This window comes from Perissodus microlepis, chromosome 1 (assembly GCF_051167445.1).
Source record: "Perissodus microlepis isolate ML-2025 ecotype Zambia chromosome 1, ASM5116744v1, whole genome shotgun sequence".
NCBI classification, from domain to species: Eukaryota; Metazoa; Chordata; class Actinopteri; order Cichliformes; family Cichlidae; genus Perissodus; species Perissodus microlepis.
The window spans coordinates 38,484,794-38,506,375 of record NC_140461.1 but is presented as its reverse complement, the minus strand read 5'-3'; the positions used below and the strand labels follow the sequence as shown (position 1 = coordinate 38,506,375).

Below are 21,582 nucleotides of genomic sequence, written 5' to 3'. Positions count from 1 at the left end.
GACCCTACAGATGTTGCACAGCTAGTCCAAATCCTCCAAGCACATCAATACGTGCCATAGCTAGAAGGTTTGCTCAAGATTTTGAAGGAAATTCCAGGAGACAGCCAGAGAACTGGACAGGTCCTAACGCATCAACGGGACCATTATCTGCTCCTTTATTCAAGGAGAAACAGGATGAGCAGTGGAAGAGCCCTACACAAAAATGTCTTGGATACTGACATTCACACCAGCAGGCCAATGGTGTGAATGTCTTTGACAAAACAATCAATAATAGATTTCACGAGGGTGGCCTCGAGGCACCACAGAGCCTGAAGGTAAATGTGTTGGAAAATGTGAGAGCTTGAAGAAGAAAAAGTGTAGGAAAAAAATGATCTTGTATTCTGACATTTTCACTTGAAAAATATTTTCATAAATTTTTATGATATACAGTTACAGAAAAAATATTCACAAATGTGTTGATTGACGTTTTCACAAATATACTGAGAGCTGCATTCAAAGTTTACTCATATTTATTTATTTTTACTAATTACAACCACAACTCTGTGATTACAACCTCTCAAATCAGTGAATACAGTGGGGACTATTATACAAGTGTTGGTTTGAACTTGGTTCATTAAAGTGTTGATAATTGTAGGTAATTGATCATAATTGGATTTTATTTGTCTATGCTGTCAGTTATAGTTCTTCGAAAGGAATCCAAATTGGCAAAAATTGTCATAATGCTGAAGAAATAAAAATTCGTAATCCATGTATTCCATCAATAGAATTTGAAGAAACAAAACACTATAAATTAATGTGAAGCTCCACTAGCACTTTATAGTGTCACACTATTAAGCATTAACCTATTAGCAAGTACTTATTTTTTTATATGTAATTAATCCTCCCTAGTATGTGGTTTTGTATACTGACACCGTGTACAGTAGAGGTGGGAATCACCATACATCCCACGATACGATATTATCACAATACTTACCGCACGATACGATATTATTGCAATTTTTAAAAAAAATTTGCGATATTTAGATTCTGTACATAAAGGTAAACTTTATCAATATTCATTTTATCTAATATCAAAGTCTCGCACTCAGTCTTTCTCTCATTTCAGTCAGTTTTATTGTTGACAAACTGAATGGTTTGTATTACAGTCTAGTCCAACTTAACTGAACGCAACCATCTGGTACAATTATAGCTATTCTGAACTATGCAATTTATGAAAACTATGCAGCCCATTCAGCAACTGAAGAATTTGAAAGTAAATTAAAACAAAATATAATTTTACATTAAATAAAAAAGTTTTAAACTTAATTAAAATAAAACATGTCTTAAATTAAAATAAGTAAACTGTCATGTTTATTGCTGCCAAAAAAAAGTTAAACACATTTGGACAGTGAAGGAATGTCAGGATTCTTGCTCAGAAAAAGGATCAACATGCTCTGAAGTCAGTTTTGTAACAAAATATCGATTTCTGCTGTCCCTGTATCGATACATTGTTAGCAAACAAAATATCACGATACTACACAGAATCGATTTTTTTCCCCCACCCCTAGTGTACAGCAATCACTGATACTACATCACTGCTAGCAACAATCATAATCATAGTCATGATCATATTCATAATAATATAGCTGTATTTATAAATGGCATAATACAGTGTAATGCAATGTAAAAGGTGAATTAAGCTCTTGCTAATACCTTGATAATGCTTAGTATGACACTATTATGCATTATTATTAAGTGCTAGCAAAGTCCCCCACTCTGTCTTGAAAATTAAATTAGATTAAATTAAGATTAAAATCAGTGCACTTCCATTCAGTTAGAAACTTACTTTTGTCTTTAGGATTTATAAACTGTAACCCCTCCCCGTAAAAAAACCCAAAACACTGCAAATAGACTACTGTAGTTTCTATAGATTAAATTGAATGTTTGCTTACTTGTTAAAACAGAAAAAGATGAAATAAGCTATTACACATATTCAGATATCCTCCTTAATGGGTCAGCCAATCAGAACAAAACTTTGTCCAAATATCACGACGCGTACAGCGTTTATTAACATCTGTGTTTTATCTCTTATATTCATCTTATAAATACCACTTATTTTTATTTTCTATGTCTCACTTTCATTTCATCATTATGTTTGTTTCACGTGTGACGTTTACCGTACCTTGCCGATACTTCACCATCACCGAAAATGTCCTTTTTCTTTTGAATTGGGGTTGTAACAGTTTGATATCTTAAGCCAGTTACACAGCAGTTATTCTTATCATTCTATCTTACACATGCAGTTACCTCATGCCACTTAAAATAGTTATTTTTCAAAACTTTTTACATCAAATCTGTCAGTCGTAGTTTTATAAATTGGTATAAAATTGACAAAAAAAAAAAAGAAAAAAAAGAAAAACCTTTTTACGTTTTCCTAAATGAAATATAATTGATTTGGTCATTACTGAACCAGTCTACCAAAGTTCCACTGTTGTTTCAGGTACTGTTTACCAAGAAACAGAATGGAAACTGTGCTTCACAGCCATGAAAGTCACAGGAAGACACTTCTGCTCAGGTGAACAGCATTAAAAATATCCAATTTAAAGGCATTTTAGGTTCGCCAGAAGAAAAAAAAAAGATTTTGCTTACAAGGGCTCCCCACGAATTCCAATGTATACTTTATCGTTTTAGTATAACTGATAAAAGAGGTAGATATTCATCGTTTGCAGGTGAACAAAACCACAGGAATTCAAGTACAACACGAACAAGCAGGTAAAATAAGTATAGAAAATGTCACTCATTTCTTTAAGTAAATATTTGTAACAGTGCTACTGTCATGAAATTCTAACAGATATCCACACATGCAAATAAATCAAACCATAGATGTCAAAAAATGATGTGTAAGTATTGAACATGGTTACTGAAATTTATCCAAAAGCCTTTGTTGGTGATGACAGCTTCAAGATGAAAAACTATGCATTGCTGGGAGTTGTGGCCCACTCTTCCCCATAAACAGTCTTTAAGCAGCAGATTCTTATCAAGAATGTCTCCGTACATTTCCCACACATCCTTCATTTACTTATATGAAGCATGCCAGCACCCTAAGCTGAAAAAACAGCCCCACACCTTCATGTTCCTGTCGCCAAACTTCACCGTTGGTATAGCGTTTCTTGGATAATATGATGATGATAATAATTTGATAATTTTCCATAATTTCCTTCGGGATTAATAAAGTATTCTGATTCTGATGATCTCTATTATGGCATCAAACAGTTCAGTTTTGGTCTCATCTGAACACTTTATTCTCCCAGCATTTGTTTAAAAGTTCAGCAAACTTTAAACGTATTTCAACATGCTTTTTATTCAGCAATGAAGTTACGCATGGTGAACATGGATGCAGGCCATGGGGGTGGAGTGCATTCATTTTTTCTTTGAAATAACAGTACCTACTGATCCAGGTGTTTCTGTAGCTTTCCAGATGTGGTCCTCCACTGCTGGAAAACTCTTCTGATTATTCTTTTCACTCCTCTGTCTGAAATGTTGCGGGAATCACCTGGTTGTGGCTGGTTTTTGGTGAAATGGTTATGGTCAGATTATGGTCCCAACAGTGCTCACTGGAACCTTCAGTATTTTAAAACCTCTTCTGTAACCAGTGCCATCAGTATCTTTTGCAACAATAAAGTTGCAAAGGTCTTGCAGAGCATCATGAGATTCTTGTGTGACACCTTGGTAATGTTACTTTTTATAAGCCATCAGGTGGGACTGAACAAGCTCATATTAATTTGCACTGAGTGGCAGGATTGCGTTCTAATTACTGATGGATTTCAGTTGCTGTCATGACTTTCTTCACGTGTTTAACCTCTGCCCCTTTTTGTTATTATAAATAACTTTACGGACATCTATGGTTTGATTTCTTTGCATGTGTGGATTAACTGGGTTGTTACACACATAGTAAAAATTTAGGGGTCAATAGGAACTTTAGAAATATATTTACTTGAAACATTGGTGATGTGTTTCATACTTCTTTTACCAGCTGTAAATGTGAGGTATGAAGTTAAAACCAATAAACGATATCAGTATACGTTGACTAAGAGCCGTGCAATGTGCATGTTTACTATACACGCAAGTAAGAAGAGGAAATGTCTAATGCCACACTATTCTCATAAAAAAGGAATGTTTTTCATGCTTTTAACACGTGTACAAATACGTCTATGTTCATGTGATCATCTGATAATCTGAGCTTGTTCGTTACTGTTGACTTAGACTGTTAAAAATGGCACGAACATCTGAACTACTCGTGAGCAGCCCTCAGGCAGGAATTGAACTCTTTGTGTCAAAAGTCCTTGAGTGATTTAACAGACTTGGCCAGGTTGCTGTAGAACTCCGCCATGCTGGAGGGGAAGAATGAGTCAACCACAGAGCGAGGGAGGTAGCCTCCTAGGTCTGTTTGGAAAAAAGTCAGCACCTGGGTTTTGTTGGGCTCTCTGGAAAAAAACAAGGGGGAAAAAGAGAGAAACGTTTAACACACACACAAACACACACAAATGAAATGTACTGTTTAGTTACTCACCCTGAGACGGGGACACAGATGCAACCACAGGGATGGTTGAATCCTCTCACGTAGCCAGACTGGGGAGCGCAGCTCGGGTGAATTGTATTGGTAGCTTTTTGATATCACACAAAAGATACAAGCACATAACCATATGAGTCTATTTATACGGGTCCATGTGAGAATAAATCAAAGATTCATAACATTTTTGAGAATATTAGATTGTAACAATGTAAACGTGTACTTTAACCTCATCACAATAAAAATGCTATTGCATGTCTCACGCATATGAACAGTAACCAGCATATTTTGCATCAGTTCGTTGCATTGTAGTTCCTAAAGCTCCACTGATCTAAAACTGATGGCATCTTCAGAACAGGCTGATTAATGGCAAATGCTTCTGATAATATAGTGATTTTACCTCAGTTATTTTCTTCTGTACATTTCTCTGACGAATGTCCTATTCATTTATTTATTATGTCTGTTTTTGACCAGGACATGTCCTTCAACGCACACATTAAACAAATATGTAGGACTGTTTTCTTCCATTTGCTCAGTATCTCTAAAATTAGAAATATCCTGTCTCAGAGTGACGCTGAAAAACTAGTTCATGCATTTATTACTTCCAGGCTGGACGACTGTAATTCATTATTATCAGGATGTCCTAAAAACTCGCTGAAAAGCCTTCAGCTAATCCAAAATGCTGCAGCAAGAGTCCTGACAGGGACTAGAAAGAGAGAGCAGATTTCTCGTGTATTGGCTTCCCTTCATTGGCTTCCTGTTAAATCCAGAATTCAAAATCCTGCTCCTCACATACAAGGTCTTAAATAATCAGGCCCCATCTTATCTTAATGACCTTGTAGTACCATATCACCCCATCGCTGTCCCTGTCATGTGCTTCCTGTTTTATTTTTGATAGTTCTGTTCTGTGCTCAGCTTCTGTCCCCGTCTCGTCTGCCTGATTATTTCCAGCTGTGTTTCCCTCCAGTCTCCCATTCCCTGATTTCTCTGTTGTGTATTTTAGTCCTCCGTCTTCCCCTGCTTGTTGTCACGTCGTACCCTCAATACGCTGTGTTTTTCCTTCTGTGCTCCTGGTAGTTCCTAGCTCTGGTTTCCAGTGTCTTAGTGTATATATTTACGTTCGTATTTCTAGTTCCTCGTTTTCAGGTTGTTTTCTGTATGAAGAGTTTTACAGCCAAAATAAAGCTGCCGTCTTCAGTTCTCTCCTTCGATGTCCGTGAGTCCTGCATTTGGTCCAATCTCCTGCCTGCCACACAGCGATTCACGACAAAAACTGAATTGACTTTATGGCCAGGGAGTAGGTCAGCTGCTTTAATCATCCAGTTACAGCCAGTATTTTCAACTCTACTGTTATCATGTCTTTTACAATAAAGTCGACATTTGTGATATCACCGTCAGGGAGAAAGTGTCCGAGACTGTTCATGCGCTGCGTTGCGCAGGTAAAAGTCAACTGTGCATTGCACATGGACAGCACTGCTTAAAATAATAAAAAATGATTCATAAAGTTAGTTGCCTTTGCGTATACCACTCTGCTTCTTTGTCATACATCTTTACATTACCAAGTGTCGTCGTCTTTAGAACTTTGGCTGTCTGTCAGACTGTTGCACTGCTCTCACTTTACGAGCGTACTGGTGTATACGGCTGCAGCAGCCCAAACGGCACACACACTGCTCCTGGCTGCTCCTCCTAAGGCTGTTTTTATGCTCACCGTGTTGCTTGTGTCACATGGCGATTTTCACTTCACATCCTGCGTTGCAAGACATCATATTTGTGGTACGTCGGCCGGTCGTGCAACATCTTTTTTTTTTTTTTTTTTGTAACCTGGTGCGTTGAAGAGAAGTGTACGATCGTGCAGGTTTTTTTAACCACCATTTTAACGAGAATCCTGCACAGAAGCTCAGAGATATACTGACACACAGAGGAAGATGTTGCAACCATTTAAAAATTTGAGTTTGTGGAAGGGCTCTGAGTGGCGATACCTATCATTTAGGAGAAAACTGCAGCGTCTTCTTGTGCCTTATCGGCGGGTATAAATGACTGCATCTGTGTGATGACTGTGGGGCGGCGAGCGAAGCAACCACTGCAGAGGGTATATTGGCACCTTAAAGGCCACAGTATACTCGCTGTAATGGTCGCTTTGCCCTCTGCCGAAACCTCATTTCACAGACACTTGTATTTATACCCACCATTACGCTGCAGAAAGCTGCTGCGGTATATAACAATATAGGTATAACCATAAGTGTCGCTACTCAGACAGTATCACCACATAAGCTTTGATATGTTGTTGTCAAAACTGGAGGCCAAGGCTCGGGCCTCCATCTGTGTATCTGTACGTCTCTGAGCTGCTAAAATGTAACTAAAATGGTGCAAAAAACCTTCAAGATCAATCACTCGTTTCTTCAAGCCAGCTTACAAAAACTGAGAGGTGGATGACATGTTGAGTGGCACCGTAAACTGTGTGCCTCAAACTAACCTGACTTGGCTCTAACTCTAACCACATGATTGGGTCAGCGCTGTTCATTTCTGTGCAAGTTTACAGGCGATCAGATAATTATTTCTCCCACGATTTATCCCAATCACAATAACATCTCAAAGAGCCATGGAAGTAAAAACGGTGCTTAAGTGCACATCACAATCAACCTTAGAGAGTAAAAAAAGACAGAAGTACAAGAAGAGCGAGAGACAAACATTGAGTCATTACGCACCATTTGAAGAAATGCTGCCATCTTCGTATTGCTTAATTAAAATAACATCTACAAAGTCTCGTGGTGCTATGATGCCCATAGCTGCAGAGGGCGTGACTGTTCGGCAGATGGAGATGTCCTGCACAAGAGTGGACGACAAGGGGACGAACTCAATAAAGCTTAACAAAGAACAAATATGATACACATTTTGATATCAGTTCATGCAGAAAGTATTCGCAGTGCTTTACTTGTTTATCGTGGTTCAACCTTATTCCAAAATGAATTAAAGTAGTTTTTACCCCTAACCTCCACACACAACATCCTATAATGACAAAGTCAAAAAGTTTGCTTGAAATTATTGCAAATTTACTCAACCCTCTGTTTGCCAACCCTGCTCCATCTGAACATTTGCCAGTGTTCCTATGCTCAAGCATTCCTCTCAGTCACACCAGTTATCAGTAGCTCTCCTCTAAATCCGTGCACCTGGTAACTAACTGGATTAGGATACAGTGGTCTGGAAAAGTAGGCCCCAAGGCCCTGAATAGAGCAACCTGTAAGAAGCAGTTAACTATCAGTAAAATCACATACACGTTTGGATTCTGTGTTTTAACAATTACAACATGCCATTTCTCTAACTCAGAATCATATATAATGATGGGCAGGAGACATTTCTTCTCTTTCACATTCCTGCAGCCAGCCACACTCTGCCTAAGACACTAATCTGCCAAGGTCAAAGCTGATTCATGTCTACTGAATTTCTCATTCATCATATTAGACTTTGTGGCGTGAATGAGACCCAGCGAGTCCACAGCTCACAGACTGCCAGCCGGCATACACCACGCCACCACTCACAGCTCTCTCTCCCCCAACCCTGATTCCCCGTGTTTAACACGGCGGGCGTGATCACGGATGCTGCACAGGTGCGTCCGCACAGCACCACAGACCACGCCTCCCCACAGACTTATACTTTACATTTTTGAATAAAATGAAAGATGATTCACTAATAGCAAACTGACACACAGATAAACTCTGTATCACCTGTAGACATTAAGCACTTTTACCCTCTCTCAGATGTAATGAGGTAAACCAGGAGCACTTCAATATCTTTCAGTTCCACCTGTCTCTTGACGGTTGGCCAGGTGATGAGCGTGCCATGTTTCCTCCAGATATGACATTTAGCATTCAGACCAAAGAGTTAAATCTTTGTTTCATCATATCAGAGAATCTTGTTTCTCTAATCTGAGTCTTTCAGGTGCCTTTTGGCAAACTCCAGCTGTCATATGCCTTTTACAAACAAGTGGCTTTCATTCTCTCTCCACATAGCAATGCTGGAGAGTGAGTGGACTGTCACCTCCTTGACTAAGGATCAGATTGCTTTAGGAAGATAACTGGTGGTCCCAAAGTTCTTCCATGTACAGATGATGAAGATCACTGTGCTCACGGGACTTTCAATGCTGCAGATTTCTTCCTGAACGCTTCTCCAGATCTGTGCCTTCATACAATCCTGTCTTGAAGGTCTACAGACAATTCCTTGGATTTTATGACTCGGTTTGTGCTCTGACATGGACTGTCAGAGGATCTTAGACAGATGTGTTCCTTTCCAAATCACGTCCAATTAACTGAATATGTCACAGGTGGACATCTAAAAAATGATCAGTGGGAACAGGATGCACCCGAGCTCAGTTGTAACTGTCACGGCAAAGACTGTTAAGTTACTTTTGTTTTTCTATTTTTAATAAACTTGCAAGAATTTCAAGCAAACATTTTTATTTTATTTTTTTTTACATTTCATCATTATGGGGTGTTGTGTGTAGAACTTTGAGGTGAAAAATACATTTAAGCCATTGTGGAGTGCGGCTGTAATATGACCAAATGTGGAACAAGTGAAGGCAAGAATTTCATTTTAAAATAAAGTAAGTGACTTTTCCTAATTGATCCAATTGATCAGTTTTCATTAACAGACAAACACGTAACCATGACAAGAGATGTGAGAAGTGCTTTCATTCATACTTATTAATAGATGCTGGTTAATATAAGATTTCCAAATAGTTTTGAGGAAAGCAAAAACAAAACAAAACACAAAAAACTGATGCAGCTTTAAATAAAATTAAAAATTGAATGACTTGATGGAGCTTTAAAGAATGTAAGGGAAAAACTACAGTGGGGCAAATAATGATTTGATCCCAACTGAATTTATAAGTTTATTCACAAAGAAATGAACAGTTCCTAATTTTTCTGGTGGTTTCATTTTAATGAAGAGAGAGACAGAATAGTTACTCAGAAATGCAGAGAAAAAACACATTACATAAAAGTTGGAAACTGATCTGCTTGTTATTGAGGGGAAAAGTATTTGATCCAAGCAAACATGACTTTGTAGTGAAACTCTTCCTGGTTGCCAGGTTTGCATGCATCTCAGGACGGGCTTTGGCCCGCTCCTCTAGAAACTCTCTAAAGTAATTTGAAGTTTCAACTCGTTCCACAGACTTTCTATATGAGAACGGGTCTGGAGACTGGCTAAGCCAATCTATGACCAAGTGCGTTTTGTCTTAAGTCGCTCCTTTATGCCATTGCAGTATGTTTTGGATCACCGTCATTCTGGATGACTCATCCACGACCCATTGCTCACTGGGTTTTATGGTACACAGACCTGTCCATTGGCCCCTCAATACAGTCAAACTGTCCTGTACCCTTAGCAGAAAAACAGTCCCAAAGCATAATGCGAACAATGCTGTTCTTGATGTAATGGTCCCCTAATCTGTCTTAATCATTAACACGTTTCTCCCATGTAGTTGTGAACTGGTCCAGCACCTTTCTCATGATTTACCCATGAGGCAAGATCTTGCATGGACTCCCGACTAAGAGAGACTGGTTGTCATTTTATATTTCTTCCATTTCCAAATATTTGCACCAACAGGTGTCATTTTCATCGATCTCATTTCATCAACACGTTGAGATCAGTAGTATGTTGTTGAATGACTAATCTGTGGGAGACTGAATTCTGATTGATTTGTATGGGATCAAATACTTATCTCAGTGAAATTCAAAGGCATGCAAATCAATTTATAACCTTTATGTGATGTGTTTTTCTGCATTTTTGGTTGATATTCAGTCTCCTGTTATTAAAGAAAACTACTGTAAATTTAAAAAAAACAAAAAAACATTTGTTTTTGTGCAAACTTCAGCTTCAGTGTACATGAAAACTCTAGGGTTAAATAAATAATAATAATGATAATAATCACAAAACATTATTTGAACAGAAAGGAGACAAAAAATAACACACCTCTGTAATTTGTTCCAGAACCTCAAACCTTTTGACATTGTTGTCCCATTTGACTCTGAGTCCATTGGGTACCGGTTTAAGACATTCCCACACTTTTTCAGGAGTGCCGTTGACAATCCCGTCACCCTTATAACTGCCAGTGTAATCAGATAATGGCACACAGTCAGGAGAGAAGATTATGAAGGCAGGACTACCACACTGCTGTATAAGAAAACAATTTGACCTCCGCACACAGATAACAGAAGCAAAACATTCTGTTATAAATGTGACTTGCAAAAACATTTGCATGCACGTGATGCACTGAGCATTATTAAAGCTCTGCATTTAAGTATGTAAAGTAGACTCACTAGCTTTTCTGAAAACTGCAATGGCTCCAAACTGATTCCTTTAAATAGGAGCTATGAAATTATCAATTTAAAAAAAAGATATCTAATTTGAGAGCAGCCCATTTCTACCCTTACACCCAACCAGTGTCTTTCCTGAGTGCAGTTTTTCCTCCCATCTGTAACCAGTTTCTGGCTTAAAGAGGATTATTGGATCATTTTGTAGGGTCTTTACTTTATGTTGTAAAGAACATTGAAACAACTGTTGTTGTACACTTGTGCTATACGAATAAAAGTGTACTGAACTCAGCATAATAATACACTCTGATTTATGCAATGCAGTTCAGCTATATGCCAATTTTTAGGTTCATATTGCCATCAAACATTAGGATGAGTAATAATGATCTGCTGTAACTTTACAAGCTTTCATTATGAGGCCAGAGTAATGAAATAATTTATATTTCACACATATTTAACCTCCTAAGACCCAAACTCTTTCATTTCGTTTTTCATTTCTCTTTGGGACCTGATGAATGTAAAAACAAAGAATTAGATGTTTTGGTTTTTTTTAATATTTGTTTCTGGGAAAGATGAGATCCACATATGAGGACATTCGCTTTAAATTTCAACAGAACAGTGGTAGTTTTACGTCCTCGTACGTGGATATCAGGCCCCAGAGCAAAACTTTGTATTTTGGTCTAGACAACCCAAAATGTGATGTCCACATATGTGGACGCCAGGTCCTTCATGTATAAAGGCTAATTTACACCATGGAGCTCTGCCCTCAAAAACAGACACAGATGTAAAACTGTCTATGTAGCTGGACTTAAGAAATAAACGTGTTTTAAAAACTTGAATCACTTAATGCCATCTTGTGGCAGAACAGAATGTGACATCATTGGGTTTGTTGGCTGGTTGCAGTCAATAGACCTGCATTGGTTTCTGTTAGCTAACTAGTAACATAACTGATAACTTGGTGGAAAATAAGAACACTAAAACTAAAAATCAGTCCCAGAGGGTCACTTTTGTGCTGCCCCTGGCAGAAACAATGAGCTAGTTTTATCTTAAGAAACTGAGTATATGCTGTCCACTGTCAGTCTGTGTCTCTTAACCAGTAAGTGGGTTCCTTATCGTTTGGCCAGCTGCACTGAAAAGGGAATTTCCACCATGACCTGGTAGATTCCCCTTGATACCTGCACTTTAAAGTCAAGAACACACACTACTCTATTTTTTTTATCTGAGTTAAACTAGAAGTTGAATAAAATCCTCCACAGATAAATGTATGATTACAATTACTGATGAAAAGAAGTGCAAAAAACCAATATTCCAGGAACCCCAACAAGCACAAACGTTTTTCTGAGGCATTTCTGGTTTGACGTGTTTTAATTCCATTGTTCTAAGAAGTCACTATCATCCTTATGCCTGTTTTTATTCTTACACCTGCACAGCAATGTTTACTCCAGAAAAGCACTAATCTGTATATTTGATGTGTGCTTAATACTCCAGGAAACCAATAGTGCAAAAGAAGTGAAAAAAGGACAGATTTCTCACAGATTCCCCGGGAACTCAGACGAGGGTCGCCACGACACAATGACATCGTTCTGCCAAAGAAAACGGAACATTAACTGTGAACAGCATTTGGTTATAATGGACCGTGTCAGGTCTGTTGAAAACCTATGCAGAGAAATTTGCATGAAAAGAGTTACACATGTATATGATACACAAGTGTGTAAGATTTACAAATGTGCACAGTGATTTGTGTGTAACCTTTGGGTACACACAAATGTGTGCTTCAATTCACATACAAAAAAAAAACAATTTTACAAATGTGTCCATCCAAACTTGATGCACACATTTAAAATAAATAGCGATCATCTGCGTGCAACTTTTTTAATTGGAGTTGCACAAATCGAATCATTTTTCTTTTTAAAAAGCTTCTTGTGCATACATGTGTCTAAAATACATGAGATCCACAAATGTATGTTATGTTCAAGTCCCATAGGAAAACTGTGACATCTGGGCTTCCACTCTGTTCCCGTTTCTTTTTCTAAATAAACAGACCAGTTCATCAACCCTCTATTAGAAAACATAGATTTACAAGTTACAAACCCCACACATTAACCTCTAAAGGTTAATGTTCTTCAGTCAGTGCGTAGCTGCAGATGGGGGAACACTACGGTTGAATATCCCTGTGGATCATCCTCTGAACTAGGTATATGCTAACGAATCTCTGTACATTTGAATATGGATAAACCAGGTAGTGTGGAACACTTTGATGTTGATCCTACTCTTCTTGGATAACAGCAGGCTAACACTGATATTAGCTTAATAACTAATGATGAAGTTTGTCATCTGAATTCATCACTAAGTTAAACGTTTTCTGCTCTCAGCTAGCATCAGCTTAAATAAACCCTGCAGATGATGATGAATTTCTACCAGTAGACTTACCCACAAGAGACTGCTAGCAATCTGCCAGGTCTCTCCTAGCAGAGAGATTTACCTCAGTGTTACAAATGCATACATGATCTACAGGCGTAAAGTAAGATTTACACATGATAAATTTTTTCTCTTTTTTCTATACTTAACAACTTTCTATCTAACATTCACGCACATTCACACATCGATGTGCATCAGAGAATTTGGTGTTAGCATCTTGTCCAAGGATATTTGGCATGCACCTTGGAGCAGCCAGGTATCGAACTGCCAAGCTTTCGATTAACAGATGACCTGCTCCTGACCTATAGTCACGTACTGTACAGTGTACAGTGATTTCTGTCTAACTTTTGAGGACTCACAAATTCCAATCCACATACAAATACAAAGCAATTTGACAGATGTGTAAATCCAAACCTGAATTGTGATCATTTAACCTCAATTTTTAACTTTTATACAAAGGTCTAAAAATAGAAGTAACAACTCACTTACAAAAGCTTAAATGGATGTGCATGAATCGCCTGCTACTAGGAAACCATGACATCTGGACTTCCTCTGTATTCCTGTTTTTTCTTTTGAATTTTTGTTAAATAAAGTAGAATGTCACCGCCTACCAGAAAACAGAAACAGAATTCATTTTGATTCGGCAGGCTCCTAACTGAGAGATGTGACCTGGAAGTATCTGTGTGGCAGCCTTAACAAGAGCTGTTCCAATTCTCCAAATAATAAAGAAAGGAGTTTCAATGCTTCCATTAGCAGAGGATACACTGGACCACCCTTTATGAAAAGGTGGGAGAGAACGGTGTCCCATAATTCATTGCAACAGACATAATAAACAATTGCTCAGATCACGGAAATCATAGCATAAATTCTTGATATATTTAGAGTTTTTAACAACAGTTTGTTAAAGTCACAGCTGAACTCTGAACATCACATTGGTGGAATAAAAACTGCTTGTTGAGTTGTTTCTCCATCAGCTCAAGATTATGATTTACATTCACTGATAAAAATGTGCTTAACGTTCTGTATAATCAGTGTTCATTGGTAACGCACTTTCCTGTAGTTTTAGTCTTTAGGATTTATTTTTTACTTCAGTACAAGTCAGCTGGGATCAGTGATGGATGGAGGGGATTTTACTGCAGTTACAGAAACTCTTAACAGGGAGGAGGAAAGAAGTTCCACTAAATGACAAAAGAAAAATATGAGAAAATAAGATTGATCTCATTTTATAGATATGGGACAGATTTACTATGTGAGGCAAATTACTGTCATGTCGCAATTGCAGGATGATCTAACAATGCACTGTAATTTCTATACAAAGATGCAGGTAGTTCACTTCAGTGAAAACCAGCATTCTGCCGAGAGAATGTGAATTAGAGACTCAAAAATTCAATGCAAACTAAATTGCGTCTCTGAAAACAGCGAGGCAATTCAGATAAATGAGGCTGAAGGAGAATCGATATGCTTTCGATATAAGAAATAAAATTCACAGAGTACTGTGCAAAGGGTTCAGAGGATTGGGACTCAGTACAGATGTATCCAGAGGAGAGCTGCAGTAGAAACGGTTCCATACTATAAACCTACCTGTGTAAACAGCTGATCTGTACGAGTACGGAAAGTCCGACTCCGGACTGTGGTACTGAGAAACGACCAATATGTATTCTATGTCTACTATTTAGCTGTACTCAGTACAGTCAGTAGTAAAACACACGTTTTACTTCTCTGTGGTGAATGAATGGGATGCAAAATGTTATTAGCTAAGCTTTCAAGTTAGAAATCCCAAACTAACGTTTGTGAACTTTGAACTACCGACGCGGGCCACGTTAGTTAACCCACTAGACCAGAGAACAGCATGTATCTCGAAAATGTAGGGAAATAGTGTTGAGCTCACATGAGGATGTAAGAAACATTTACCGATTTCTTGCAGACTTTCCATCCAGACTCATCCTTCCTGTAGCTCATCAAGCAGTCGGCCACTGCTTTCGCTTTATGTTCATAATCCATTTTTGGGAATAACAATTAATCTTGCTCACCTAATCCAAAGGAGACTGATTAAATAGCTGACGGGAAACACAAAACTGAAGTCACGCTGGATCTTAACAATACAAGTCAGGTCCAGCGGCTAAAAGTACCTAACGAAGGCTAGAAACGCAAACCCTGGTCAGGTTAGTGTGGACCACCGCTACAAAGCTAGCGTTAGCCAGAATGAATGAGACGAGCTGCGCAGCGGCCGCATCGCTGAGCAACAATGTTCCATTGGCTTAGGGTGGTGTGACTTTTGGTCCCTGCCTGATTTAAAGCATCAAAATTGTAATTTTGCACAATTAATTTCCCCAAAGTACAAACAAAGCACCGGAATCAGTTATTGAGATATCGCGTCATCGAAAACAATAAACTTCCGGTAGCTTTCAAAACAAAACACCTTTAAACCTTATTTAATTGCTTTTCATTCATTCATTAAACGTTAACAAATAGATTTCAGTGAACTTTTTGAAAACTTGATTCCAGTATTCCCATGATAAAAAAGCCCAGTGGCTTTTAATAAAGTGATATACTTTTGATTTAGGGAGAGCAAGCTCACATCTATCATATTTTGAAGTCCCTCAGTGCTCATAGAAATTTCTCCAGCTTCACACACACCCGTGAACCCCCTCTTCCGTGATTACAGCAAATTAAGCTGGGTATTTTTAGTCAGCTCAGATACAATTTTATCTATCTATCTATCTATCTATCTATCTATCTATCTATCTATCTATCTATCTATCTATCTATCTATAATAAAAGGCAACCAAATGTAATTATTTAAGTTGTTTATGTTTTTATTGCTGATGTTACACAAGTAGACACATTCTTCTATTGTTCTTTGCACTTCCACAATAGCTAGTGCAATTATTTAACAGCATCAAAAGGATATGGAATCACACAAACACAGAAAGGAAATGACATTTTTGTGTGCTTTCAGTGCAGAGTGTCACTTAATGCCTAATGCTACATATATTATTTAACAGAAAAAATTCCAACATTTCAAACATTGGAGCAGACCAGATCATTTGATTCAGTGATTTTTAGATCAAAGCTGGTTTTGGATTTCTTTTTGGCCATTTGTCCTTGCCTGGCTCCAGACTTCAAATAGCGCTCCTTGTTGTGGATAACCTGAATATACTGGTCATTGCTGCTATTCTGCTGGTCACTGCTAGAGGCCAGGGAAGCTGAGTCTGACTCAGTCTGCACATTCTCCAGCTTTTGCTTTGTCTTGGACTTCACATGAGGCTCAACATGCCTGGCCCGAGTTTGAGACAGATACTGTCTTCTCGGGGAATGAATGTGACATCTGGTTTGCAGAAGAAGAGGGTCAACTACTCTCACATTAGCCTGTGACTCAGAGTGTGACTCTTCATCTCCACAGGCTATTTCTCCTACTCCATTCTCCTCTTCATCTACGTCTTGAGCCCCATATCTTCCTTGAGCTGTGTGGTTTTCTTTAGATATAGTTATGTAGGTTTCTAGACGGTCACCAATGTAGAAATGTGCTGGCTGTTGGAGGTTAGACGGTGAGCGGGGCCGATGAGTTTTCCCTAGTGACATCTTTCTCCTGCCTTTCCCTTGGTCTTCCTCCTCATCCTCTTCACTTGGATGTTGCTGTGATGCGTGGGACTGGTAAGGACGTGGTTTACTGTGAGCATTGCGTGGTGTGTAGCGTCTGACATTACGTGGGTACAGTTCCATGATCTCTGTGGGTTCCTCCATGAAATAATGGCGTGGGATCCGTGTGGCTGAGCGCAGCAACTTTTTCCTGGGTTCATGCTCATTGACAATCACATAGCGGGTGGTGTGACCACGGCGTCCTCTATAACTCTGTGCAGTAATGATCCCAGCACCTTCAACTGGATGAACAGAATGTACAGTCTTCTTGCACAAGGGGTCAGAGTGAATGCTGTCAGAACAGTGAGGTGGAGAATTGTATACCATGTGATGGTAGGACTTGGATCTGCAGGTACCGCTAGGACCACCAAGAAAAGGTGGAGGCCTATAATGAAAAAGGACAACAATAACAATCAGCTTTTGTGTTACCGCAGATTACATTTCGTTGTTTTCCATGGATTACAAATGTCAGTGCTCTCCACAGAACACTAGTGTTGTGGAACAGGGGAAAATGATACCATCTTTACATATCTCTGCCCCCTGATAAAATGCTGATTAAGGATTATTTAGCTACAAATTAGGGCTGAATGTTTAATCCTTGTTATATTAAAATCAAGAGGCACTTGATTGACAGCCGTTTGTAGTCAATGATTGACTAAAGTCTGGAACCCATGCACCGATCAGTTTGGCAGCATTTCGTTGAATCTGCGTAGTATAACTCGGTTCCCTTTGCCACAATACAAACTTTGTCTCTACCATGTTTGACAGATAATTTAGCATGTTTTGGATCACGAGCTGTTCCTTTTCTCTGCCACACATTTCTCTTCTCGTCATTTTGGTACTAGTTAATCTTGTTCATCTGTCAAACATATTTTTTTCAGAAATATGTTCACTCTGTTAGATGTTTTCTGGAGAAGTCTAATCTGGCCCTCTTGTTCTTGTGTAACCAGTGGCTTGCACCTTGTTGTAAACCCTCTTTAATTTAGGTGTCTCTTGCCTTGAGAGTGTTCTTGACTTAGCTAGATGTTATGCTTTTGTTTTTCTAAACCATGGAAATCATTTTGTCATTGTTCCCTTTCATTGTCTTCCTGTGGCCTTTCAAGTTTCTTGGTGTTGTGAGTGCCTTCATTCTTATTTGAATGTACCAAAGTGTTGATTTGACCACCCCTAAACTTTTGGAGTTCTTTCTAATATTTGTATTTTGTTTTATCGGCCCAGTGATAGCCTCCTGTCTTTGGCCCTCATATTTAAAATACAGTTAAAAGCTTTGAAATAATTTGAAATTCACTACTATGGTGTACAGAGGCAAAACTATAAAAAAATTGTGTCAATGTCCAAATACTTTGGGGCCTGATATATACATATTATTAATAGTATCTCTATATACATGTTAATAAGCTGATTTTAGGGGATGTGGAAGAGGCAGAGACACATACTAGCAGGATGCCATAGTCATGACTTAATGTTTTATGTCTTTGCATGAAAAATTATAGACCTATTTTTTTTAGATTATAGTGAAATCTATACAAATTACAGATTTACATAATGGGCAGCATGAGAGAAGTTTACTTCTGAAATGTCATAGGTTAGAAATAACAGTTAATCTTTTAAATATGTATAAAAAGAAACTATTTGAATTGCTTGATCATTTTTAATTTACGTTTTTTCGCTACCAATATTTTAAAGTGGACATTAAAAAGAAACTTTCTCAATAGGCTGTATATGTTTTACCAGGTTTGACCAAGTCTGAGTTCTTCCATTGGCAAACTAGACTGAGACTTTATCAAAACATATCATTAGGCATCGCTCCTGGGTATAATTTCACAGTGAATATATGATACAGGAAATTTATAACACAGTTTCACTATATTCAGCCTTTAAGAGGTCCCCTAAAGTTGTGTAAACCTGACTGGTTAAAGCAACATGTCAGTGTGTGAGACCTGTTAGGAATGTGCTCCAGCCAATGTTTGGGCAGTACGGTTACTGCTGGACTTCTGATAGATCCGGCCACACCTCCTCTGTTCAGGTCTCCTCTAGATACTGATTTCGTGATGGTGCGGATGCAATTCCCACGATGAACAGGGGATTCAAAGTTTGTGGTGCTGCTATTCTGACAGGGAGATGGGGTGTGGTTAGAGGACTCTTGGCTTGCGATGTTGCTTTCCTCATGATCTGACTTTTTGTCTGCAGCAGCCTCTGGAATCTGTAGTCTCGCTGTAGAAGAGCGATACAGTGGTGTGAAAAAGTGTCTGCCCTTCCTGGTTTCCCTTTTTTTTGTATGTTTGTCACACTAAAATGTTTCAAATCATCACACAAATTTAAAAATTAGACAAAGATAACACAAGTAAACACAAAATGCAGTTTCTAAATGAAGGTGTTTAATATTAAGGGTAAAAAAAAATCCATACCTGTATGGCCCTGTGTGAAAAAGTTAAGTAAGTAAGTAAGTAAAGTAAAGTTTATTTATTAAGCGCTTTTCATAGACAGGTAGTCACAAAGCGCTGCACACAGAGATTAAAATAAACAGTACGATAAATAGCAAAATGCACAATATACACAATATAGAGTTTAAATGTAAATTAAAAATATAAAAATGTAAAAAAGCATTGGTCAACAGAAAGCTTGTTTAAACAGTAAAGTTTTTAACTGTTTTTTAAAGGATTCCACAGAGTCAACCACTTGTAGACTGTTCCACAGCCTTGGTGCCACAGACTGAAAGGCTCCGCCCCCTTTCGTCTTCAGACGTGTTCTGGGAGCAACCAACAAACTCTGAGTCTGTGAGCGGAGGCGGCGAGCAGTAGTGTATTTTGTGAGAAGCTTGGATAAATAATCTGGGGCCATTTAGTGCTCTGTACGTTAAAACAATAATTTTAAAACGAATTCTAAAATCTATTGGGAGCCGATGTAAAGAACATAAAATAGGAGTGATGTGAGCTCGCTTGCTAGAGCGAGTTAGTAGTCTGGCTGCTGCGTTTTGTATAGCTTGGAGGCAAGAAAGAGATGATTTATCCAAGCTGGTAAACAGGGAATTACAATAATCTAAACGCGATGACACAAATGCATGGACAATTTTTTCCAGTTCAGCTAAGGAGACCATATGTCGCAGTTTAGAAATGTTCCTTAAATGAAAGAAACAGGAACGAGACAGAGATTTTACGTGTGAGTCAAGGCCCAAAGAAGAGTCAAATATTACTCCAAGATTTCGAATATTTGACTTAGCAGAAGAACAGAAAGGGACAAGAACCCGACTGATTTTAGAATATAGATCAGGAGGAGCTATGATCATGGTCTCTGTCTTGTTCATGTTTAAAACAAGGTAATTGTTAGAAAGCCAATCAGAGATTTGAGTTAAAGCCTGGACTAGGGTGGACAGCCTATCCAGCTGATGAGGCTTAAAGGACATATACAGCTGAATGTCATCGGCATTAAGCCCTTAACCTAATAATGGGTTGGGCCAGCAGTCAGTTGGGCCTTTATTGCTGCCTCAGGACTTGTAATACTTGCTGTGATAAATGGAACCATGATTTCTGCTGTCTACCAAAACATCCTGAAGGACAATGTCCAACCATCTGATTGTGACCTCAACCTGAACTTCACTCCTGCAGCAGGAAAATGATCCAAAACAAGTTTTGAAAAGTCCAGCAGCAAGTCCACCTCTGAATGGCGTAGAACAGCGGTGTCCAACTCCAGACCTCAAGGGCCGGTGTCCTGCAGGTTTTAGATGTGTCCTTGATCCAACGCAGCTGATTTGAATGGCTAAATTACCTCCCCAACATGTCTTTGGCTGTATCCCAGTCCAGGGTCTGCAGCCTTAAAGGCCGCATTTTAAGGCCGATTACATCACAGCGACGCGACGAAGGCTGTCCCAATTCAAAGGCTGCTCGAAATGCGGCCCTCAAATGCGTCCTTAATTTCACTGAATTTTAAGGGTGTGGTGGTGTAGACTTCGTGGCCCAACATATCCCAGAATGCATAGCGCGGCGGTGGGTGTGGATAATTTTGCCGGAAAAAGAGGGTTGGCCGAAGAGTAAACTTTTAAAAGTAAGTACTGAATATTATGTCACTTATTTATGTGCGAATGTTTAATAACGAAGAACATTAAAACATTGCTGTTGGCCACATGTCGGCAAAGTTATGTGACATTAGTGACGTTTGTACTAACCTGGTTTTAAAGCCTTTACTTTAAAATATACGCCGTTCAATAGTTGACGTTAATCTTACAGAGAATGTGATGATTTCATGGATATTTAAAGTCAGCACTGAGACAAATCTAGTAATGCCAACATATTAAAAGAACAATATTTGTCTCTTATATATAACACAGTTATATATACAGTGTCAAAGAAACCTGTCTTTGAGTGAAGCTTTAAGGTGACAGGAAATATAAATAATATAAATAAATGCAGCTTGAATCTTTACTGAAGCTCAGTATTTGAAACAGAGTCATTCACTGCTGTAATAACTAATAATGATTGAAATTATAACTTTAATATTGGCCATATTGTATTTACATTACCAAAGTGAGATGACTTTAGTCTCATGAACAACATTAGCTAATTGTTATTTACTAGCTAATCTTAAATGACTGTTCAGTACAGAAGTGAAGCCCAATAATCATGATTTCACAGTCCTGTGGTCTCAGCTCAGATACTTATCAAATCAAAGCTCATG

The 21,582-nt window shown here is 38.4% G+C and overlaps 2 protein-coding genes across 3 annotated transcripts in view; both read right to left on the bottom strand.

Moving 5' to 3' along the window:
* Window positions 1–491: 491 nt before the first annotated feature.
* stard5 (StAR related lipid transfer domain containing 5) lies at window positions 492–15,653 on the bottom strand. 2 transcript variants are annotated; one of them, XM_084923097.1, is made up of 6 exons: window positions 15,184–15,653; window positions 12,388–12,437; window positions 10,514–10,646; window positions 7,255–7,372; window positions 4,550–4,643; window positions 492–4,463 (listed from the first exon to the last, which is right to left on the bottom strand). In XM_084923097.1, exons 1-6 carry the CDS (start codon window positions 15,271–15,273, stop codon window positions 4,313–4,315), a joined length of 636 nt encoding a protein of 211 aa, XP_084779223.1. In that variant the 5' UTR covers window positions 15,274–15,653; the 3' UTR covers window positions 492–4,312. The 2 variants fall into 2 exon arrangements, with proteins under 2 accessions (XP_084779223.1, XP_084779215.1); XM_084923089.1 differs by having other exon boundaries at window positions 10,514–12,437; window positions 15,184–15,256.
* A 414-nt stretch (window positions 15,654–16,067) lies between these two features.
* Window positions 16,068–21,582, bottom strand: part of tmc3 (transmembrane channel like 3) — a 44,409-nt gene continuing 38,894 nt past the window's right edge. The window contains exons 21-22 of the mRNA XM_084923077.1: window positions 18,852–19,125; window positions 16,068–17,296 (exon numbers count right to left, since the gene is read on the bottom strand). Coding sequence (XP_084779203.1) covers window positions 16,294–17,296; window positions 18,852–19,125 — 1,277 coding nt within the window. The 3' untranslated portion in view covers window positions 16,068–16,293. The remainder of the gene's footprint in view (window positions 17,297–18,851; window positions 19,126–21,582) is intronic.